At 45.1% G+C, this 23,729-nt stretch overlaps 2 protein-coding genes across 7 annotated transcripts in view; one reads left to right on the top strand and one right to left on the bottom strand.

Moving 5' to 3' along the window:
- The window catches only part of col4a4 (collagen, type IV, alpha 4), a 34,548-nt gene extending 19,080 nt beyond the window's left edge, over nt 1-15,468 (top strand). For 4 of the 6 annotated variants that reach the window (XM_044119828.1, XM_044119829.1, XM_044119831.1 and 1 more), the window contains exons 20-47: nt 369-521; nt 593-682; nt 835-992; nt 1,066-1,135; nt 3,149-3,255; nt 3,336-3,519; nt 4,274-4,339; nt 4,412-4,519; nt 4,599-4,667; nt 5,208-5,357; nt 5,997-6,182; nt 6,258-6,416; nt 6,490-6,633; nt 6,753-6,860; nt 7,342-7,520; nt 7,790-7,853; nt 7,978-8,052; nt 8,137-8,244; nt 8,321-8,428; nt 8,621-8,692; nt 9,292-9,420; nt 9,507-9,614; nt 9,703-9,858; nt 10,261-10,509; nt 10,586-10,702; nt 11,317-11,505; nt 11,685-11,971; nt 13,114-15,468. In XM_044119828.1, the coding sequence (XP_043975763.1) occupies nt 369-521; nt 593-682; nt 835-992; nt 1,066-1,135; nt 3,149-3,255; nt 3,336-3,519; nt 4,274-4,339; nt 4,412-4,519; nt 4,599-4,667; nt 5,208-5,357; nt 5,997-6,182; nt 6,258-6,416; nt 6,490-6,633; nt 6,753-6,860; nt 7,342-7,520; nt 7,790-7,853; nt 7,978-8,052; nt 8,137-8,244; nt 8,321-8,428; nt 8,621-8,692; nt 9,292-9,420; nt 9,507-9,614; nt 9,703-9,858; nt 10,261-10,509; nt 10,586-10,702; nt 11,317-11,505; nt 11,685-11,971; nt 13,114-13,350 (3,830 nt within the window). In that variant the 3' untranslated portion in view covers nt 13,351-15,468. The remainder of the gene's footprint in view (nt 1-368; nt 522-592; nt 683-834; nt 993-1,065; nt 1,136-3,148; nt 3,256-3,335; nt 3,520-4,273; nt 4,340-4,411; nt 4,520-4,598; nt 4,668-5,207; nt 5,358-5,996; nt 6,183-6,257; nt 6,417-6,489; nt 6,634-6,752; nt 6,861-7,341; nt 7,521-7,789; nt 7,854-7,977; nt 8,053-8,136; nt 8,245-8,320; nt 8,429-8,620; nt 8,693-9,291; nt 9,421-9,506; nt 9,615-9,702; nt 9,859-10,260; nt 10,510-10,585; nt 10,703-11,316; nt 11,506-11,684; nt 11,972-13,113) is intronic. The other 2 variants (XM_044119834.1, XM_044119833.1) reach the window with 2 other exon arrangements.
- A 109-nt stretch (nt 15,469-15,577) lies between these two features.
- exoc3l2b (exocyst complex component 3-like 2b) overlaps nt 15,578-23,729 on the bottom strand; it is a 34,132-nt gene continuing 25,980 nt past the window's right edge. Inside the window, exons 12-17 of the mRNA XM_044120313.1 lie at nt 23,286-23,402; nt 22,149-22,284; nt 20,994-21,116; nt 20,100-20,255; nt 19,222-19,343; nt 15,578-18,055 (exon numbers count right to left, since the gene is read on the bottom strand). Of these exons, the coding sequence (XP_043976248.1) occupies nt 17,770-18,055; nt 19,222-19,343; nt 20,100-20,255; nt 20,994-21,116; nt 22,149-22,284; nt 23,286-23,402 (940 nt within the window). The 3' untranslated portion in view covers nt 15,578-17,769. The remainder of the gene's footprint in view (nt 18,056-19,221; nt 19,344-20,099; nt 20,256-20,993; nt 21,117-22,148; nt 22,285-23,285; nt 23,403-23,729) is intronic.

Raw genomic sequence — 23,729 nt, 5'->3', positions numbered from 1 at the left:
CAGGATGTGATGAATTTAAACAAAAAGGTTGTTAATTATAAAGTTAATCAAAATGAACAGCAATAATTTTGGTTCTTTCAATATTATATTAACAGTCTTATTCATTCATTCATTCATTCATTCATTCATTCATTCATGTAGCTGCTAGTCACAATTTCAAACTAAACGTTTCACCAAGTGTTTAAGCATTTAGCTCCACAGTAAATATATAACTAACCAATTCTTCAATTTGAAGCTAAATGTTTCTCTCCAAAATAAATATTAAATTAGAAAGTTAAATATTTAGTTTGCAGACTAAATATTTAACCACTAAGTTAATGTTTCCCTCCAGCTGAATGTCTTACTGTGAACTGGTTGGTTTTCTGCAGGACTTAAAGGTTTTGATGGTCCGAAGGGCCAAACTGGGTACAAAGGGGAGAGAGGAGATCCGGGTCAGACTGCAGACGAAGTGTCACCCGGAGAACCTGGAAAACCAGGACAGCGAGGACAGCGGGGCCCGAAGGGACTGCAGGGCCTCCCAGGTACCACGCGGGTTTCTGGACCCTGCGGCTCCCAGCGGTCAGTCCTCCATGTTTGGTCTCCGTCTCTGCAGGAACCGTCTGTCTTAAAGGAGACGAAGGCGGCATGGGAGACCCAGGTGATGGCGGCTTTCCGGGGCCGAGAGGTGATGATGGCTCTAGAGGTCAGTGGTGGCTGTTTTTAAACTTTTTTTAAAACATAAAAAGTTTAAAAATTAATTTTTTAAACTTTGACTTTTTTTAAACGCGTCTGAAATGAAAGAAAAAACCTGTTCCTGTGAGGAAGAGGCAGATTAGCTCTGACTTCACGTTTCAGGTGATCCTGGTGAATGTCTATGCAAAACTACTGACCTGAAGGGCCCTCCGGGGCCCCCAGGGGCCAAAGGGCGCCCAGGGTCAACAGGACGGCGTGGACCCCCAGGCCCCAAAGGAGAGATGGGTTCCTCTGGAGACCCAGGGGCGGAGGGGGCCCAGGTGAGTTTCTGAACAAAACATGGGAGGAAATCTAGGATCCGACTGAAGCAGCAGGTTTGTGTTTTTCCTACAGGGAGCGAAGGGCTTCAGGGGCCCCAACGGCCAGAAAGGACAGAAAGGTTTCAGTGTGGGCGGCTTGAAAGGTGACTTCATCACATTTACAGTTTCTCTGGACTTCCTGTTTCCCTCTGGAGCTTCACCTCTGGGTTTGGTTTCTTTACTGCTGTAGATGTTTCAGTTTAACTTTGATATATCAACAAACTTCTGTTTTCTTTGAATTATTTTGTTCAAAAAACAAAGTTTAATGTCTATAAAATACTTTAATAATATTAAAATGACAAACAGAAACAATAAGGAACCAAAAAACTGCAAAAATGATCAATAAATCATTTTGAAGGAGAGTTGAGAAAATATGACGCAAAAATAAAATGAAATTTCAAGAAGAAATCAGAAATAAATGATTGAACCCATGACAGCGTTATTGATCTGATCCAATACTGACTTCATATCAATATTTGGATCAATCTGCCCACTTCTTCTCACCCACAAAAACTCAAAACCTGCTTTAGTTTCCAGTGCAAGAAAAGAAAAACGGAAAAACAGAAAAACGGAAAAACCGAAAAACAGAGAAACAGAAAAACGGAAAAACGAATCACTTCCAGCCAGAGGCAGCAGATTCCTGAATATTGGTGAAAAAGTTCTGGTTCCACCAGCAGATCTTCTCACTTACTTCACAATCAACAGGCCCTGCGCCGTTGCCTAGCAACCCCGGCCAAGCCCAGATGTTGCTTATCAACCCAGTTCTAGTTTCACTGGCAGATTTTTCCCATATTAATAGAGACATAATCAAAGAGTGAAACTAATACTTTTTCATCAGTATTAAATATCCATCTATCCATCGTGGGGTCAGCAGCTTCAGAAGGGAGGCCCAGTCTTCCCTCTCCAGTCTCTTCTTCCAGCTCCTCCAGGAATCCCAAGGCGTTCCCAGGAATCCCAAGGCGTTCCCAGGAATCCCAAGGCATTCCCAGGAATCCCAAGGCGTTCCCAGGAATCCCAAGGCGTTCCCAGGCCAGCAGAGAGACATCGTCCCTCCAGCGTGTCCTGGGTTTCCCCTCCTCCTGGTGGGACATGAACTCCTCACCAGGGAGGCGTCCAGGAGGCATCCTGACCAGATGCTCCTCAACTGGCCCCTCTCGATGTGAAGGAGCAGCGGCTCTACTCTGAGTCCCTCCCAGATGACTGAGCTTCTCTCTCTAAGGGAGAGCCCAGACGGAGAAAACCCATTTCGACCGCGATCTTGTATCGTGGATACAAGATCGCTTGTATCCGTGATCTTGTTCTTTCGGTCATGACCCAAAGCTCATGACCATAGATGAGGGTGAGAACGTAGATCGACCGGTAAATCGAGAGTTTCGCTTTTTGGCTCAGCTCTCTCTTCACCACGACGGACCGGTACAGCGCCCGCTTGACGGCAGACGCTGCGCCAATCCGCCTGTCGATCTCCCGCTCCCTTCTTCCCCCATTCGTGAACAAGATCCTGAGATACTTGAACTCCTCCACTTGGGGCAGGACACCCCCCCTGACCCGGAGAAGGCACTCTACCCTTTTCCGGCTCAAGACCATGGCCTCGGATTTGGAGGCACTGATCGCTTCACACTCTGCTGCGAACCGCTCCAGTGAGAGCTGCAGATCACGACCTGATGAAGCCAAAAGGATCACATCATCCGTAAAAAGCAGAGATTTGATCCAAAGGCCACCAAAACGGATCCCCTCAACACCTTGGCTGGTCCAGAGATTCTGTCCATAAAAGTAATGAACAGAATCGGTGACAAAGGGCAGCCCTGGCAGAGTCCAACTCTCACCGGAAACGAGCCCGACTTACTGCCGGCAATGTGGACCAGACTCTGACACCGGTCCTACAGGGACCTGACAGCCCGTATCAAGGAGCCCGGTACCACATACTCCTGGAGTATTTTTAGTAATATTTTATTACTAAAAAACAAGTTTCTGAACAGTTACTTCTGTTAGTTTTGTCCTATTTCAAGTTTATCAAGACATTTACCCTGGAAACTGGACCAAAAGCATTTTTGCCGTGTGATGAACGAATGAATCTTGTTTTTGTGATTCACAGATTCTCATTCTGATTTTGTTTCCAGGTGAGAAGGGAGAAAGGGGCGGAGTGGGCCCTGAAGGGGCCCCAGGAACCTGGGGGACAGTCGGACCCCCGGGCCCCCCAGGACCACCTGGAGATCCGGGACTTAAGGTCAGCCATAGGGGCGGAGTCAGGGAGCAAACCGGACCAGAGCAGAACCGAACCTCTCTCCTGGTTGTGTTTGGGTTTAGGGGGACAGTGTCCCTTGTTTCCCTGGAGACAAAGGTTTCCCTGGACCACAGGGACCCAAAGGATTCCCCGGACGGCCGGGGCCCCCTGGGGCCGGTGTGGTGGGGGCCCCTGGACAACGCGGGACCCCTGGAAACCCAGGACCTGATGGGTTTCGTGGACCGCCTGGACTGAAGGGAGATCCAGGTAAAGCTGTCGGATAAAATGACTGTAGTGAAATTATTTCACAACATTTCCTGTTTTTCTGCACCAGATTCAGGAAACACTTTGCTCTGAATACAAATCAATTTACTCTGACGTTACTTCAGGTCCCAGTTCTCCCAGTTCTCCCAGTTCAACTAATAACAATAAAGAAAAAACACTTTAAAACATAAAATCAGTTATTCTGCATCAACCACCAGGTCAACTCAGTTCTTGAAACCAAACAAAATGGCTGCTGGCGGCAGCCGGGCTGCATGTAGCAACCAAGAAAACCAAATTAGAAAGGCAAACATTGGATTTGAGGTGACCTTTGACCTTTTCCAACCTTGGAAAAATTAAAATGCAGAATAGAAGTTCAATTCGTGAGACTGCAGGTTGTATTTATTCAATTTTATTCTGAGAAAATAACTGTGTATTAAACTGGACTTGTTTTACATAAAGTCTTTACAAATATACTGTAATCACTTTGCAGATACACTGAAAAACAAAATCTTACCAAGTATTGCCGTTTCTAGTCTCTGGTGTATTTTCTGCTTCAGTAAATCTCTCTATTTGGTTTACTTTTTGATCCTTTCCGTCTTTTTGATTGACTCCACCTTCTTTTATTTGACTCCGCCTTCTTTATTTGACTCCGCCTTATTTTAATTGACTCCGCCTTCTTTTGTTTGACTCCGCCTTCTTTTGTTTGACTCCGCCTTCTTTTGTTTGACTCCACCTTCTCTGGTTTCTCCTCTTGTAGGAGACGGTGGCCCCTGTTTTTCGAATCCTGGCCCTCGGGGGCCAAAGGGAGACGGTGGACCACCAGGTTAGCCTCGTCTGAAACACCCGTATCTTCACCTGTTGGTGCAGCTTCCTGCTCACCTGCCTCCATCTCCAGGTGCCCCAGGTCCTCCAGGTGCTAAAGGCACCGCTGGCATCCGAGGGCCAGACGGGCCTAAAGGGGACCAGGGACTGTCTTATGCTGCAGGACCGCCTGGGGACCGAGGTACCTCGGCGTTGGGTAGGCGTGTCACAGCTGTCCCGTCTGAGCCGACGGCTCCATGTTTCTTCTTCTGCCTCTGCAGGACCTCCAGGTGCTGATGGAGATCCTGGAGAAGACGGAACCGACGGGTATTGTTACGATGGAAGTGAAGGTAAAATCCAGCATCAGCTGAACCGTTTCTGATGTACAGGAAGAACAGAAACTCCCACTTTCCTGATTCCAAACCATCTGGACCGGTGGGAACCAGCGGACTCCTCCAGAACATTGACAGCTTTAAATTTAATATCAAACAGCCACTGTGAACCCACAACGCTTTGTCCTAAAATTCACCATGTCGGCCATTTTGGGTCAAACTGAGCCAGGTGGGGGAGCCACTGAGTCTGTTTTCTGATCATAAAACCAAGATTATGATCAGTTCAAATGTTTTGGTACAAAACTAATTTACTAATAACTTTTCACTAGCAGATTATTCCACGTATAACAAGACATAATTTAACTCTTCAGCCGGTGGATCCAGAACGTTTCTATTTATTAGGTATATAGTTACTTGTAATTATTGTCTTATTTCAAATGCAGTAAAATTTCTGGACCAGAACTTCCTGATAAGATTTTGTGTTTTTTAGTGTTAAATATCTGGAAGCATTTTAGAAATGGAAATAAGTCCAACTGTTTAACCGACTCTGTGCTCCAGGTTCTCCGGGGCCGCCGGGCCCCCCTGGGCCCCCCGGACCAAGAGGCGATATTCAGATTGGCCCCCAGGGGCCCAAAGGCCAGCCTGGACCGCAGGGGTCCCCAGGACGTAAAGGACGCCTCGGGCCCCCGGGCAACCAGGGAGCACCAGGTGAGCTCTGGATCTGGGTCAGAGGTCGGCACCATGACTGCATTGTGGTGGTTCAGTTACCGTGTTTTTTTTTTTCATCAAACTCGCCTCTTATTGGCTGAAACCAACAGCAATAGCATGAGAAGAGCCAATAGAGTGGGACGTTAATCAGCTCTTTATTTTCTCTGTAAACAAACTGAATTCAACACAAAGTTCACATTTAAAAACCTCAAGCTGTGATTTAAAACATGGAGGATTTCTTCATGACTTAAAATATTGAAAAGTGCCTGAGATTCTTTGGCTACCTAACATGCTATTGGCTGGCGTTGGTAAAGCAACCAATCCCAGAGCAGGATTCCTTTTCCTTGGTGCTGATTGGCTGAGCCCTCGAGTGTGGCTAAGGAAGTCCTTAGTTGTTAGCTTCCACTAAGTGTCAGATGGTTTCCTGTGTGTTTTAATGCATATTAAGTTATGTTTAGTGGTATAAGCATTTCTAGAGGAGATCTCCAGTATCGATGTGTTTCAGCTGTGAGTGGTTGTGGCCCCTAACCTCTGTAAATGCCGGGAATCCAGTGAATTATTTTACCACACCCAAAATGCTGCAGTATGAGTCACAGTGGAAGGTCTAGAAGATATGAAGACTTGAACGTGTTCCCACAGGTCCCCAGGGGCCTTCTGGCAACCCTGGAGCAAAGGGACACAAAGGAAATGCCGGGGGCCCTGGCCGACCAGGCCCCCCGGGGCCCATAGACGATTGTAAGGCAGGGACGCCTGATGACATGGGCCCCCCAGGCCCTCCGGGACCTCGTGGCCCTCAAGGACCTCGTGGCCCTCATGGCCCTCAAGGTAATCGTTTACCTCTTATTTGTTTTACTTTGGTCATTTCCTGTGTTGAACAGTCAGTCTAACTTCATTTTTTAGGTTATAAAGGTGAAGTTGGGGATAAAGGTCATTCAGCTATTGGTTCAAAAGGCAAGATTGGAGAACCTGGAGTTCAGGGGTCACCAGGGACACAAGGATGTAAGGGTGCCCAAGGCCCTGTTGGGGACACTGGTCCAATGGGGCCCATGGGTGGGAAAGGTGAGTTCCTACCAGAAACACGCCTGGAGGAATGTTCTTCTGTTCAAAGTCCTTCACTGAGATCCTGTTTTAGGTCTGACTGGGCCCCAGGGCTTTGAAGGAAGGCCAGGTTTTCCAGGAAACAAGGGCACTCCTGGAGGCCCAGGCAAGCCCGGAGAGCGGGGGCCTAAAGGACAAGATGGAGGTCAGGGTTGTGCAGGCCCAAAGGGACCAAAAGGTACTGCGGTGGTTATAGTACTACAGATTAAACTGTTCAATAGCAGGATCATGTTCCTCATCCAGATTGCAGCTTTGCTAACCTGCTACAGATTATGGACGACATGTGTCCTCCTGCAGGTCACAAAGGTTGTGCCGGTCCTCCAGGAGAACTCATTCCCAGACCTGAAAAGGGCCCAAGGGGACCACCAGGATGCCCCGGCGAGGTCGGATTCTCCGGACCACGAGGTGAGAGAAACCAGAGACTCTGTGAAAATCTCCCTGTTGGTCAAACTCCGGTTCCGTCTTAGATCACAGAGAACAGGAACGTCCAGCTCTAGTCCTCAAGATCTACTGTCCTGCAGATTTAGATGCAGCGTCACCTGGCCTTTACCAGACTTGAAGGCAGGTAGTTCAATCATTTGATTCAGCTGTGTTGGACAGTTGGAGGTCTGCGGTTGGAGGCCCCTGCTCTGTCCAGGTCCAGTGGAAAAAGACTGAAACCGTCAGCAGGTCACTCAGTTCAGACGACTCTAAGAACTGTTCACTTCCCTCTGATACAACTCTGTAATCAGCATGACAAATCCACCAACTTGATGCTTAAAAGCTTGAGTAGCTTGGTGCCATCTCCATGGAAACCAGATGGCAACGGTCAGATTTCCATCCAGCTCTGATGTGGGTCTGATCCTCTGCTCTGATCTCTTTAGTATCAACTTTGTCTTTTCCACAGGAAACAAAGGTGAGGCTGGATGCACAGGGAATACTGGGAATCCGGGCCCCGATGGACCCCCAGGTTGTAGGGGACCTCAGGGACCCAGAGGGCCCCAGGGTAAGCAAGGCCCGCCCGGACCTCCAGGAACCAAAGGACATCAAGGATACTTTGGATTTCCTGGGCTGAAAGGAGAACCGGTGAGAACTAGAACTGAGACCGTCACTGACTGAGAGTTCTGTTGGGTGAGACTTCTATTGGGTCAGAGTTATGTTGGGTTCTGTTGGGTCAGAGTTCTGCTGGGTCAGAGTTCTTCTGGGTCAGACAGAATATAGAGGTCTGAGGTTGGATCTAATTGGTGTTATGCTGGCTGGAATAAAACAAGAGACGGTTGTTAGAGATGTTGTGTTTTGTTCATAAATAAAAACTGATGGTCAGAAAACATAATGACCTCTGGTTGTGGCTACAGGGCGACCCAGGATGTCCGGGACCCCCTGGGGGACCTGGTAATCCAGGATGTCGTGGACCTAAAGGTACCTGCTGACTTCAACGCCATGACTCAGAAAGTCTTACTTCAGTTCACCAGGGATTATTTTTTATTCCTCCTGCATTATTAAGCAACATTGGTTGGTTTTAACACGACTTTCTGAGTTTCAGGTGAAAAAGGAGACGCCCTTGGTGGCCCTGGTCCACCTGGAGATAAGGGCCTTCCTGGGGACCGAGGCCCTGATGGTGACAATCTATTTTAAAATGGTTTGGTTTTTTAGGAAACCTGCAAAAACCTATTTCATTAATGATGTGCTTCGTGCCTCTCAGGCCCTTGTGGCCCTTCTGGAGATTGTGGGCCCAAAGGCCTCTGTGGGCCACAAGGACAGAAAGGATGCAAGGGACACAAAGGACTACAAGGATCCCCTGGTGAACCAGGTACAAAGACCTTCCTAAATCTGTGATGGAAGAGAAGGAGGAGGACCTGGGATCATGGTGATGTTGTCTCCTTTAGGTGTGGCTGGTCCTCCGGGGCCCAGAGGTTGCCAGGGGCTTCGAGGGCCTCCTGGTCCAGATGGAATGGACGGTCCCCCAGGGAGGGATGGTAACCCAGGAAACAAAGGTCAAGACCTTTCAAAGATGAAAACATAGTTATAAAAATGCATGGATGCTGTTTTTAGTGATGATAGTTCCCACTGAAGGCAAAATATCAGCAGTGGGCCAAACACAGAGCCCTGAGGCACACCAAGGCCAAACAAAAATGGATGCCACAGGTTGGTTTTCTTTTTTAAATAATTTATTTTTGTTTCTTCAGGAGCTCCGGGGCCATCAGGCCTTCATGGATTAGACGGACTGAGTGGACAGAAAGGTGCCAAGGGGTCCAAAGGTGTGAGGAACACTGGACACATTTTAAGAAGGAAAATGTAGAAAAATACATTTGGCTGTTTTGTAAACTTTAATTTGAATATAGTTCAACTGAACACTAGCGCTTTAGCATTAGCTGAACTAATGTATGGTTAGATTATCATGATTTGCACAGTTAGCTTTTTAGTTAGCATGCTAACCACGGTAAAGGATTATTCTGATGTGTTTTTATTGTTCTAGTTTGCTGGATGTTATGTTGGTAGTAAAGCCTTTTAAAAACCAGCAGAAAGCAACCAAAAGACCTGAATGTTGTAGTGCGCCAGGCTAAACTCCACACTGAAGCTACATCCGATTCAGAGCAGCTTAAACTGAAACTAACAGGCCTGTTAAATGTCTGTAGCACCTTTAAACGTTCTATGCAGAAAACTAACGCAGCGGACCACGTGGGACTGAAGTGGCTAGCTCACTTAGCTCCGCTCAAAGCTCGTCTACTTCCGCCTGTCTCCTCTCGCGTCGCCCAGGAGAAGCTCCTCCAACTTCTCCCGAATTCCGTCCTCTTCCGTGCTCTGTCCAGGTTTCTGTGGTTTCTCATGAATTCATCTGATTGCTGGTCATCCTCAGGTGTATGTCAAGGCAACAGTAAAAGTGAAAAAGGCCCTCCAGGCCCTAAAGGTCCTCCAGGTCCTCCAGGTCCCACTTGTCCACCCAAGAACGGCCCACCAGGACCGAAAGGCCCAACGGGACCCCGAGGTCTGCAACGACTCGCAATACAAATGGATTCATGCTGCCTCAAACCAAATCTGACCGTAAACGGTTCATCTGTGTTCATCTTACAGGGCCTCCAGGTGATATTGGACCGCCAGGTCCACCTGGAGGCGACTGTAAAAACCCAAAACAAGGACCATGTGGGGATCCCGGTGATAGGGGCCCAGATGGAGATCCAGGTTAGTGACAGTGTGACCTTTAACTTTTCCTCTTGAAGGAATTTCAGTCTGAATCTAATCCAACTCTCGCCTGGCGCTGATCTTGCAGGTTGTCCTGGTGAAATGGGAGATCCTGGTCCAAATACACCAAACTGTGGGGACAAAGGAGACACCGGTGATCCAGGGTGCTCAGGGCCAAAAGGACGCTGTGGATATCAGGGGCCACCCGGACCACCAGGCAACCCTGGAAACCAAGGGCCCAAAGGTTAGACTGCTTCCACCGTCAGCTCTGAGGTTCTGGTGCTGGTTCTTGAATGGAGACACTGTAGGGAAAACTGGGGGGATCTGAGGCTTCAGAGGTTTTAAGGTGAAGTTAAGTCATAAATCCTGATGGTTCTCAGTTCGTCCATTTTGTGAGGATAAAGTTGAACTTTCAGGTTGACTAATCAACATCTCCAAACAACAAAGGGCGGCTTCGCTAACAACAGCCAATAGCGTGTCAAGTGACAATGTGCCAAATTGTTTCAGACTTTCAGCTGCGTTTTCTTGATGCTAGCTGGCATGCTAGCTGATCTCAGATGGACCGGTCTTACAGTCAGGGTAAACCAAACATGGTTCACCCTGACTGGTTAAAAGCCGACTAATAAATGTGTGTTTTTCTGATCAGGTATGAAAGGCGACTTGGGTTTGCTGGGCATACCTGGAGAAAAGGGTGCAAAGGGTCACTCAGGGCCCCCAGGGCCCAAAGGAAGGCCTGGATGGAAAGGATCAGACGGTCCAAAAGGGCAGAAAGGCCGAATCTTATCGAATGACCCTCCCTGCTCACCGGTTAGGGGCCCTATAGGGCCACCTGGCCTTCTTGGAGCTAGCGGACATCGGGGCCTGAAGGGTGAAATCGGCCCCTTAGGTAGGAATGGTGAGGAACTCGGATTGAAAGGCCAGTTTGGATCTGATTGCATCTGATTTTCCTGATGGTTGACAATGTGCTTCAGGGATGAAGGGGGATCCTGGGGCTGATGGAGCAGTGGGACCCCAGGGGCAAGAAGGTTCCAAGGGACGGATGGGAGAGCCAGGCCAGCCTGGAGAGAACGGAGTTCTGGGAGAAAAAGGTAAAACGTCTCACCTTCAGTTCGGGGCCAGTATCATCACTGTGGGGTATCTGATCACTTGGGCAACAGGTTTTTGAGGCGGTGCGCAGCGGAGCGATGGGTAGCACCCATGGGTTCGATTCCTGGCCTGGGCTCTGCCTGGTTTCTCTCTGGGTGCTCCACCATTTTTCTTGATAAAGGTTTCTTTAAAGGAAAATGCTTCAGTCTTGTATGACAAGGCATGCTAGTTGTTAGCCTTTCCATGCTAATGGGCAATAGAGGAAGCAGGCAATCCAGTGGGTTGCCAAACTAGTCATGCTAGTCATTAGCCTCTCTGAAGCTATTGCTAGATAGTACTCTCCTCATTTGTCCGTGCTGGTTGCTCATTTCCTGCTGATCTTTAATCAGACCCGTAGGAAATGGAAACAGCCTCCTGCGCTTTGGGTGAATAGTCTGATTTTTGGCCCTAATCTTGCTCCTTATCTTGGGAGGCTTGTTGTTTACATTCATAATCTTTAACTTCTTCAGAGTCCTAACACATTCTGCTGCTCACAGGTTCTTCAGGTGTTGCCCAAACACAACCTGACCAATCGGTGTTCGGCTTTATCACCTGCTATGCTCTCTGTGTATCGCAGGTGATCCGGGTCCCCCCGGTGACCCAGGTCCACCTGGGCCGACCGGAGGCATGAAACCAGGGTTCCTGTTGGTGAAACACAGCCAATCAAAGAATAAACCAACATGTCCGCCGAATATGCATCCGCTTTGGACTGGATACAGCCTGCTGTACCTGGAGGGCCAGGAGAAGGCGTACTCCCAGGATCTGGGTAAGGAAATGTATTCAGATACTCTACAGCCGCCCTCAGGTCTTCATCCCAGCTGGTTCCTCCTCAGCACCATCACATCCTGGTAAACGTTTCCCCACATGGAGGAGAAGCAGTTTAGGTGCAGAAATCAGCGTGGCCATGCTGCAGCGCAGTGATCCGATTCTCCTGCATGTTCCCAGGTCAGGCCGGTTCCTGCGTTCCCGTGTTCTCCACCTTGCCGTTCTCCGTCTGCGAGACCAAAAAGTGCAAATACGCCAGTCGAAACGACAAATCCTATTGGCTGTCGACGATGAAGCCGCATCCAAACCATCCATTCAGAGGAGATACCATCAAGGAGTACATCAGTCGCTGTGTGGTGTGTGAGGCGCCCTCTGCTGCCGTGGCCATGCATGACCCCAACTCCAGAGAGCCACCAAGCTGCCCCCCCAACTGGACCCGCCTGTGGACCGGATACTCCTTCATCATGGTGAGGCATGCTGGGTAAAAATCATGGCAGAGAGGCTCACTGGTCACCCTCTGGTTGTTTGTTCGTTGTTTCTCTGTGTCGTCGTGGTAACAAGTCCAGGGTGTCCGCTGGCTCTCGTCCAATGACTGCTGGCGATAATCACCAGCCGTCCCAAACTCAGCTGAAATAGGGAGATAGTAATAATAATAATAATAATAATAATAGTAATAATAATAATAATAATAATAATAATAATAATAGATTTTATTTATATAGTGCGTCTTTATAAAAATCTAACGATGCAACAGAACAGAAAAAGGACAGATTATACATGTAGAGGACAGAAATGTTGAAGAAGATTCCTGCTGAAGTCCTCAGATATCAGCTGTGGGAATACTTGGTGTGATTGTCAGGAGTCTAACAGGAAGGATCTGTGATAACGCTGCTCAGTCCATTTAGGATGCAGCAGTCTGTCACTGATGGAGCGCCGCAGTTCAGCAACAGCTTCATGTGTGGGGAGGGACGCTGACCACCGGCATGGAAGGTGGCTGATGCCTCCGAAGAATGGACCTAGTTAAAGGAAATGTTATTTTTACTGGAACCAGAACTCCATCATCTGCTCCACCTGCAGCTGCTGTGGTTCTGACCCAAACCAACCTGTTCCCCTCCTGGCCTGTGGGGGCGCTGCACCAACAACCACTGAAGGAAACCACACAAAAACCTCTGAAGACACTGAGAGCAACTTCCTTCTTCATCAGATGGAAACAAGATGGAGGCGTCAGATTTTAGTGTTGGAGGATTTCTCTTTAGTCTTTGGCTGAAGACCAGGAGACATTTCTGCTGCTAGCGCTAGGCTAGCATGTTAGCTTTGGTTGAATTTACCCAGAATTCCTTGCACTGCAGTCCACTTCCTGCTTTTGGAGCGGTCTCTGGTCTGGGAGGAAATTTGGAGGATTTGTGAAATTAAAACATGAAGACACATTTAAAGGCACAGTTCAAAGTTTCGAAGTTCAGATGTTCACTTAATGGAGGAAATGGTTTTAAAACAGTTTTTTACCTAAATATGAACTAAAACCAGGATGATTTCATTCTGTCTTCTCTCTCTCTGGGTGTGTGTGTGTGTATGTATGCGTGTGGGTGTGTGTGTGTGTGTGTGTGTGAAGTTTTCAGGTGGCGGTGATGAAGGCGGCGGCCTCTCTCTCATGTCGCCTGGCAGCTGCCTGTCTCGGTTCAAAGCCCAGCCCTTCGTGGAGTGCCAGGGCGCGCGGGGAACCTGCCACTTCTTTGCCAACATCTACAGCTTCTGGCTGACCACCCAGAGCGGCACCGAGGGCATGCTGACCGACTCCGACCAGCAGAGGGCGCACGTCGCCCAGTGCAGCGTCTGCATCCGGATGTGAGGCGCAGCAAGGGGGCGCCAGAGAGACTGGCGCCTTAAAGACCGAGGCGGGGCGCAGGATGAGGCTTTTATTTTGAAGAGGAAAAACTGTGATGATTCTGGCTGCCGAAACGCTGATCAGGAGCGACTAGGAGCGCGGTGGGTCCGTCACCAACATGGCGACTGGAAAATGGAAAAATATTTAGTTTTAATTTTTAAAATGGCCGAGCTTGTGCTGACTTCCTGCAGACGGATTTTACCAAAACAATTCAGAGATTAAATTCAGTAGGATGCTGACAGTCCAAAGTATTAGAGTTGAAATCAAGGAAACAGTTGAATTTAATCAGATTAAAGGTTAAAAAATATCACAAGCAAAACAAAATCAACAGCTTTAAGGACTTCAGGTCTTCCTTTCTCCCAGTTTTTCCTCATCAGGTGTTAAACCGGATCAGAACCAGATCTTTCTCTGTAGCCAGAAACAGAAACTCAGGAACTTCTGGAACTTTAAAAGTTCACAGTTCTGACAGTTCCAGCTAAAAACAGAGTTTAAAGGTTTTTAAATGTTGGCAAATCATTTCCTGTTTGACACAATTGAGCTTAGATGTTTTTCTGTTTTTTATTCATATTTTGTTCATTCAGTTCATTTTAATTCTAAATTCTTTATCGATCCCGTAGAGAAATGAAATGTAACTCAGATCATTCCGGTTTCTTCTGAGTTGGTGTTGAAGGTGATGCTGCAGGCAGGACGGATCTCCAGTAGCAGTCAGGGTTCCAACGATTCTGCAGAGGCATCTGACTGAAGACTGCTGCTGTGTGGCATGCTAACATGCTAACATGATAATACGCAGGCGGCAGAGATGATATTCCACAGCAACATATCCTGATGACATCATCAGTTGTTAGCTAGTGATGCTAATCCTCTTTGCTTTTGCTGCTCCTCTCTACGCCTCCGCCTGGCTGGTGTTGGAGTCGGGGATAAAACCCTACAGTCAGTTGAAACTCTGCTTGGAGTTTGAACTTCATCCATTTTGTTTGCCGAAGATCTGTCATTGGCTGGCACGATGGAGGGAAGAGATGGTCTGAACGTTCTCCTCTTCAGCTCCTCTGGGATCTGGGGTCAAAGTTCAGGTCTTAGCCTTAGACATGCTAACAAGCTAGTTGTGTCGTTCCATGGTGTGTATTTATGTCCATCATCAGGGCGGAGCCTGACGCCCGACCCTAGCAGCCCATTGGCTGCTGTGACGGTTCTCTCAACCAATCAAGCAGCTGATTGGTTGGCCGGGATACAAGTGGCTGTTTTGTGTTTTGTTGAGAACTGCGTGAAAAGCTGTGAATATTTTTTCATATCTTTGATCAGTTATAATGTTTTTGAACCAATAGAAACAACTTCCTGTTTGTTTGTGTTTAGGATTTTCAGAGTAAAACAAAAGAATCAAGTTCAGAACATTATGCAGCAGAAAAGACCTGAGGTCCAAAACAAGGAAAAACCGGGACCAGAACTGCTTCAGAACCAGAACCAGAACCGTTTTAGAAGTAGGAAGTGGCGCTCGTTGTGTTCCGCCTGCGTTCCTGTTGCTTTAAATCTGGTTTTTGGGTTTTTGTCTGTTCTGGGTCAAGTTCTGTTCCTGGTTCAGTTTTCTGGTTCTGGTTCTGTTGGATTTGTTAGTGACCTGTAAATATGTTTGATCTCAACTGTTTTATAAGTTTTTTCTGTAAATTTCATCGGAGTATTTATTTAGCCTTGGAAATAATGCTGGTGCTATTTCATTTTTGTTTTTGTCTCTTATTTTGGTAAATGATGACAGGATGTAACTCCACCCTGATCCTCCGCCAAAATAAAGCAATTATCTGACAAATAATGGATTTCTAACAATTTCTCAAGTTGTGAAGTGCACTTATAAAATGTACAAGTTACATTAAACTGGATAATGCCCAAATAGTGACTGAAATTTAGATTTAGAAATAAAATCTGGAGGAATAACTGCTGTAAGACTACAGTTCCCATGATCCCTCTGTTTAATTTTGTTTAAAGCTGCTGGTTATATTTTATTCCCTGTAGGAGGAAACTTCCCACTAACTCTCCTGAAACATTTCTACTTCCTGTGGATGAAAAACTCAATAAACTGCATCAAAATTTCAATCTGGCTTTTTGTTCTTTACTCATGAATCTTAAAAACATAAAAATGAAATAAAAATTAAAACCAATAATTTTACACCAGATCTGGACACCAGGTAAATAAAACACAGCATGATTTAATCTGAGTTTATTGTCCTAATCTTATTTCTGGACAAACGATTTATTCCAAACATTAAACACAAAGTAAAAGCAGCAGAGAAATGTGCCGTTAATCTGAATTCAGTCTCAGCTCAGAAAACTTGATGAAACTAGAAGAAGCTTCTCCGTCTTTCTGAAATGTTTCAGCTCGACAGTGAAAACATAAAAATCTCCTAAATCGTTTAAATTTTAAATGTTATTTTCATTTCTCTGCATCATGAATCAAACAGCTGAAAGAATAAAACATAATAAACCTCATTGTTGCACCCAGAAGCTTCAACACCAGAATTAATGCTTTAAATACAGAAACTCAACATCAAGTACCTTTGATTAGATTCAACTTTTCAGTTTCTTTCTTGTGAGCTTCAGGAAAACTCCGACGCTCCGGTTTCTGGATGTCTGGAGGTTTCCTGGGATCGTCAACCAAACGGGACAAAGCTCAGGGCGGCCAGCAGAGGATGTAATATTAATCACATTTTATTAGCAATAATTGGAAATATTAAAACCGTCTGGATTAAGATGTGAATTTGTAAATCACTTATTAGACAAATTTGTTTTATAGACATGAAAAAGGACTAAAGGTCATGAAACTAAGTCAAAATGAGAATGGGACAAAAGTCCCAGAATGTGAGCATTGCATGCTAACGTTGCAGTAGCTCATGCTAACATTGCAGTAGCTCATGCTAACATTCCAGGTGGCGCTCTGACTGAGGGAGATGAAGCGTCGACTCAAAGCTAAAATGTTTGGATCGCGTCCAACAGCGCTAGCCTAATCGTTCTTGATGCTAAAATAAAATGCTGGCTAGCTACCAGTGGTGGGCACCACTAACTACCATGCTAGCTGCACTAAGTGTAAGATTCTAATAATAATCAGCAGTTCTGCTGAATTGTTTCACCAACACAGTACTTAGCAGAAGCTAATGCGCAGTGCTAACATATTGCTTAGCATGAGCTAATACCAAAGTGCTAATTTCAATTCAAATATCTTCCCTTTAAAGGCTACAAACATCAACATTATAATTTACATACATATTCTAAAACATGTTTTTATATCCATGTTTTATTTTGTTTGTGTAAACAAACTTCAAAATAAAAGCATGAATATCTTCACTTAACTGCTGAAGAATTTGATCACCAAAACTTCCACACAGATGTGGATATTATTCAACTGAATGTTTCCAAATTAAAACATTATCTGGACAATGTGATTAAGGGGAAGCTAAATGTGTCAAAGCTAGCAAAAGTGCCAAAAGATAAAATTAGCTCCGCTATTAGCACATTAGCGGAAATGTGCCCACTACTGCTTGTTAGCTGCATCGTGCATTTTTTTCATTAATATTTTACTAAAAGACATTTTGGCGACAATGTTTTTGTGTTGGGGTCAGAGGTCAGAGGTCGGAACTAAAGGCAATAAAATTGAGGGGAAAAAATTTCACGTAATAGTTTCCAAAAATGACGGATTACTGCGACCAGGCTAAGAAAAAACTTAATTATGAGAACAAAGTTGAACAACATTAAAGTTGCAATAATTTGAAGAAACTTTGTTGTCGTAACTAAACGTTTTTTTTAGTTTGGTGCTAAAACTTCGTCACTTCCTGTTTGGATCCCGGTTCTGGTGAAACCCCTGTGATTTTATCTGACTGGTCCGGCACCAGGTTCTCCAACACCGACCCGATCCGCAGTCTGCTGACTCAGCACTTTCAGTTTTTGTCTTTGTACTTTGTAAATCCTGAATCCGGCCGTTCGAATCCCAGATTCCAGGTTCTGAGTCCATCTTAGACCGGACTGGTACCACAGAGATCCGTTCTCCTGGTTCTGGTTCCAGATAAAGTGCTTCTTTTTCAGAGGTTCTGCAGGAGGACCAGCGGGTCCAACTGGTTCTGCTGGCACTGATTCTGGTTTCCAGTTCAAACCAGAACCGGCCTCTGGTTTTCATCTTTAACCGGGTCGGGTAAGTTCTGATCCTGAAGGAGGTCCGGTCTGGTCCGGTCTGGGTCAGAACCTCGGAGGCTTTGGGAAACAAAACGTCAGTTTCCGTGTCAGTCAGAACCAGAACAGGACCAGGGTCCAGAAGCAGCATCAACTCCAGATCCGGTTCCGACCATCTGGAGCAGCAGATCGGAGGTGATAATAAAAGTGAGAGAGTTCTGCTGGTTCTGAGCCCAGTTACAGAGCATCGTCCGGGTTCTCCTGCGTGGTGGTTCTGGTCTTGCGGCGGCGCGGTCTGAGCGCGCTGACGCAGGACGAGGCGGTCAGGGCGATCCGGCTCAGGCCCACGTTCAGGCAGTGGACCTCGGAGGTGACCGGAACCTCGGCGAACAGGGCCCGGTCCCGGGACAGCGGGCCCGGTCCGCCATCGCTCTCGATGTCTTTGACGATGTTCAGGATCTCCTGGCGCTCCGCCTGCCGGGTCATCCCGCGGATGTTCAAGATGGCCGACACGTGCTTCTTCCTGAAGGCGGGGCGAAGAGAGGAGAATCAAACAGCAGAAAGATTCTTCTGACACCAGAACCGCCGACGCGTCCTGGTAAAAACCCAAACAGAGACAAGCAGAACCTCCTCTGTCTCACTTCTGGGATTTTTTTCTCTACTTTAGAAATATTTACAAACAATATTGTGATTTTTTTTCTCATTAAAACTCTATAACTTTAATAGAGAAAATGTTTTTACATATTTACTAAAACTGTCACTATGTTGAGACAGTTTAACATGAAACAGTTCATCTGTGAAACATCAAAGTCCAAAACAACCAATCAGAGCCAGGAGGAGGGGCTTAGCGCTGTTAATCATCCTCGTGTACTGAAATGTGCTAATGATGCAGAAACAATTCACCATTCCAGAGAAACCATTTATCTACCATCATGCTAACTAGCTAAGCGTAGCAGGGGATGAGTAACACCACACAGAGGGTGATTGGCAGCGCTGAAGCCTGCCTCCTGCCTCTGATTGGTTGTTTCTAATTAGAACTGGGAGAACACAGAGGAGGCCGATCTTTTCACAGGTTATCTGTCTCAAAACATGCTAACAGTTTCAACAGATATGTAGAAAATATTTTTTAGAAAAGTTACTGCAGCTTTAAAACCCTGAAAAATGTAAATAAAGAGTTAATTAATTGGTAACCTCGTGGATTGTAATTAAATATCTCAGCGGTTTGATGAGTTCCAGTCACAGTTTGGAAATCAGGGAACATTTCTCAGAACTGAGTGACTCGGTTTGTCAGTGAGCTTCTCTTTAGCTGCTGATGGAAACTCAAAGCTCAGAACAGATTTTAATGGAAATCAGAATTATTTTACATGTTATCATGTGATGCTAACACCTGAAAACACAGAAACCTTCTGACTGTTCAGAGAAAATCCTGACAGCTTCTGTTTCCCTGAGGAAGAACCTTTTCACATTAAATTAAATATTATTTTAACTCTGCAGTTCAAAATAAATCACTTTGGAAGCAGAACGGATGTAACAGGCTGAACATGGGATCATTTTTCATGTCTTGGTTGCTTCTGTTAGTGAATAACTGCATGTAAAATGATGCTTCACTACATTTTCTGTCTACATTAAAATAACTCGCAGCTCGTGTAGTCCTGAATGAGAGCCTCAGCTGGAGGGCCGGTTCGTTACCTGACGTCTGGAAACTCTCTGACCAGGACTCCCACCTCCATCTGGATGGACGGGACGTCCTCCAGCTGGATGAGCTCTGAGATGTGGGCCAGCGCGCCGTCCAACCAGCTGGACGGAGACTCCTGAGACACACACAGACCACACACTGACACACTCATCTGGACACTTCCTGTTCAGGTTCTTCTGAGTGAGACGTGATTGGACTGGTCCATAAAAGACGGTGATGTTTCTCATGGTTTTCATCCACCAGAGGGCGCCACCGTTCAGGGAGACGGATAGTTTCTTTCAGCGCTGTCGGATTGGGTTGCTTTGGGTGGGATGTTTACATTTGAGCTGCTTTTCACAACATTTGTTGGGTTTTTAGGAAAGTTTTAGAGGAAAATTCTTTGAAAATCTTGGTCATGTGGCAGAAATGCGCAAAATCTTTAATAAAATGTTGCGTTGCTGCACTTATTTAGTTTATTTTGACATTTCTAGATCATCATCAGTTGTCACTGATGATGTCACATTACATTAATATGTGGTAATAATGTAACACAGAAATCCCATCGTCATGATTTAAAAGGTAATGTTGCCACAACAAGTTCACCTCATTGCGTTTAAAGAGTCGAGTCGGTTGGAGTCTCAGTGCTATCTGGTTCTGGTTCTGGTTCTGGTCAGAATATAATAAACCAAAAATGTGAATTACCATCAGAAGCCTGAACGCAGCCGATGGGACATAAAGTTTTAAATATACGGTATTTAAATGACTTTTTCTGGAGCTATCCTGAAAGTGGAGCTGGAAATGATCAGATCTGGCAACCCTGGTTTCTTTCCTGGGTGGAGCTACGTCGGGTTTCAAAGACCAGAAGATGCTCAGATCTTCCTTCAGGACTCACCAGGTCTTTGAAGAGAGCTTTGATCTGCTTCCCTTCGTCTCGGAGCCGGCCGGCCATCCTCTTCCTCATCTTCATGGAGGTGCAGATGATCCGGCCCCTCATGACGGAGCGGAGGTACTCCATCACCACCCGCCGGTGGACCTCAGCCACCAGCAGCTGAGGGACAAACAGCGTAGATGAATGCAGCAGCTCCAGCCTGCAGGGGGCGCTGCAGCAGCACCTCTCATACCGAGTTTATTACAGTTAAATAAAGCAAACAAAGCAGCAAAAACTGAAATTTTGAAAGCAACTGAAATGAATAAAAACTGTAATTAATGGAAGAAAACGATAACAGGTGAAGCTGATGATGAACACAAACTAAAGGTTAGCTTATAAAAGTAACTAACTTTTAATTAGTTTTATAAATGCTGTGTGTTTATAGCAACTAAAACATATTGTAATTATAGATATAATATCCATAGCTTTTGTGTTTATGAATCTATTCTTCAGCCGTTTGGATTGTTTCTCACACAGGCGGTTTACGTTGGGTATCAGTAAATTACGGCGCACCGTTCTCCTTCTGGCAGCTACGCTACGCTACGCTAGCACACAAAATGGCAATAGCAAAAACTCCAGAGTTGTTCAACAATAACTGGATAAATACTTTGAAAATGTTTTTTCAGTTAATTACCCAAATTACCTTTTTGAATTCTGCACCTAAAAATTAACCAAAGTATGAAAAAACTAAACTACGTTCTAAACAAAAAAACTAAACATTTAACTAATAACAACTGGTAAAACTAGCAAATACACTCTAAAAACTAATTCAAACTAACTGTATTAGACAAACATAAAGTCACAACAAAATAAAACTAAACTACAATGAAAAACCCGTAACCATAGCAACCCTGCTACCTGATAGGGAGGATTGTCCATCCTGCGATATTTCTTAAAATCCTCCTTGACGGCGGCTTCGATCTGATCGTACGGCTCCGCGTTGGTCAGCCACTTCCTCTTCACCAGGCGCTCAAAGAACAGCTGCAAAAATACAGCCGTCATCATCATCATCATCATCATCATCATCATCATCACTTCAGATATTTAGCCACTGAGAGGATCGGCTCTGGATAACAACAAAAATACAACAAACTAACAAGTTTGTTTCAATAAAAAGCTACAAAAAGCACTAATTTCAGCCATGTAAAAACATTTCTCCTTCAACAGAGCCAAACTGAACCTTTATCTTCTTCCTGTCTGCTTTGTGTTTCAGGAAGTGATTCCTTAGAACAGACCTTTCACCCAGGGTTTCAGTTTTACAATTAATGAGTTTTGCTAACTGTTGCTAATTTAGCCTAATTTACCAGGAAGCAGCAAATTTTAAACCACCTTACTGTTGAACTGCAGCAGTGCATTCTGGGTACAGAATAAACATCATTACAGGTTGAGAACACGAGGAGTCTCAACATAAAGGCTCTCAAAATAATTCAAGTACATTTAGATTTTTCCATATATTTGTTCAGTTAACTCCCCTGTTTGTTTTTCATGTAAGAGTTATATTTTCTATAAACCTCATTTGTTCGTTTGTTGCATTCTTGCCATGTGCTTAAAAGAATGAATGTAAACTACTTGAAAAACTCTAAACAAATGATAACCACAATTTCAACGCAGATGTTGAACTTTATGCAATTTAAAGTTTTTCATGACGACCAAGAAAATGAGCGTTTTATAATTTCTCTGGAAAAAGTAATTTAGAAACTAAGAGTGATAGATGTTTTAAAATGCTAAAGCGCTAAGTAACAGAATCTGCTCTTCTATTACGTGAAGCTGGACGGGTGGAGGTGCTGAAGGCGGATGAGTTTTATTACCGTCAGAACAGGCAGGAAGTTGGAGACGTAAAATAAACCAAAATAAATAAGAGAAATAAAACATCAATTCTAAACGGAGCACTGATTTCTGGGTTTCTCTGTAAATATTGATGCCAGATATGAAAACCTTTAATGCATCTGAGATGTAGTCTCTTAGACTGTGTGTGTGTGTGTGTGTGTGTGTGTGTGTGTGTGTGTGTGGTACCCTGATGTGCAGGTAGAGTCGCTCGGACAGAACCCTGACGCCCTGCTGGACGATGTGGTCCAGAGACTTGTTGGCCCGCCGCAGAGAGTCCTCACTGACTGATGGGTCACATTGTGCACAACGCTGTACGAAGCCTCTGCACACACACACACACACACACGTTACATCTTTCTATCATCATAAGGAGTTCACATCGACTTCCGTTAATTTCCATAGCCCAACCTAGACCATTAACCTAAACTCTACTGACTCCTTACACCTAAACCCTAACCCATACATACCTAACCCCAACCAAAACTCATTTCACACCTTATTCCTAAATCTGATCCGACCCAAAAACAGCGTTTCCCGAAGCATGGTCCCCACAAGGTATTACAAACACACACACACACACACAGTGCAGTATGTGTGTGTTCAGTGTGTGTACACATACACGCATACAGGTATTCATGGTTTATGACACCACTGTGACTTTAGGGTGTTTATAGGGACTCACTTGTCCCTGTATTTGGTGAACACAGAAATTATGTCAAAAATCTTTATTTATCCCAGAATACAAATTTCACTTAAAAAATAGAAATCAGAACAAATAAACATTGTGGAGTCACATTCAGTTTTCTGTTTCCTGCCAGTTTTTGGTTTCAGAGGACTTTTATGCAGAATTACACAAACTGGATTTATTAATCCCAGTACTTCTCTTAACTGGAACAAAGCAAACAATGAGATATATTACAGTAATAAACGATGCTGGTAGTCAGGGAGCAAAACACTGAAGGAAACTGAAGTTGAATCATTTCAACACCAAACTGAGGCCTTTGGGGCCCCATTAACTCCTAATTTATGGCCCTAAATTGGTATTTCCAAAACATGCCCAGAATTGTGGAACAATGTCATTGACTAATTCATTCATAATATCACCAAATTATTTCCAACCATAAACATAGTACAGAAAACAGGAAACATTAGCATAACGTTCTTCAAAGAAAGACGGAAAAATAAATCGTCCTGGTGATAAAAACCTGTAGCAATTAAACGTACAGTTTAAACGTCTCCTCATTTAAACTGTGCTTGTATGGGAAGCACAGTTCAAATGAGGAGATATTTAAACTGTATGCACCAAGTAGGATTGGTGCATACCGGAAAGGAGGGCAGCAGTTGACCATGGCGATGGTTTTGGACACGTATCCGCCGTCGTCATCTCCAAACATGCCACTCTGCATCCCTTCGTGGAACATCTCCACTTTACGCTGGAAGCTGAGGGAACAGAGCGACATTTTCATCCTGTTGCTCCACATCTTTATGAATGAACTCTACAACATCCAGAGCAGCAAAAAAATGGAGCACCACAAATTCGCTGGCTTCCAGACCTTTCATTATTATTTAGAACTTCAAATGGTTTAAAGGAGAGGATATTCAGCCAAGATGCACACAAAGCAGTGAGAAAAGTCCTACAGATTCCTTCTGCTTTTTTCATCTTACTTAAGATCAAACAAAGACTTAAACATGACCTCAAGAAAAACAAAACAATGTTTTGAAATGATAACTTCACATGTCAAAGGAACAAATATCCAAACCAAGCTG

This window comes from Gambusia affinis, linkage group LG06 (assembly GCF_019740435.1).
Source record: "Gambusia affinis linkage group LG06, SWU_Gaff_1.0, whole genome shotgun sequence".
Classification (NCBI taxonomy): domain Eukaryota; kingdom Metazoa; phylum Chordata; class Actinopteri; order Cyprinodontiformes; family Poeciliidae; genus Gambusia; species Gambusia affinis.
This window is presented reverse-complemented; position numbering and strand designations above follow the sequence as displayed.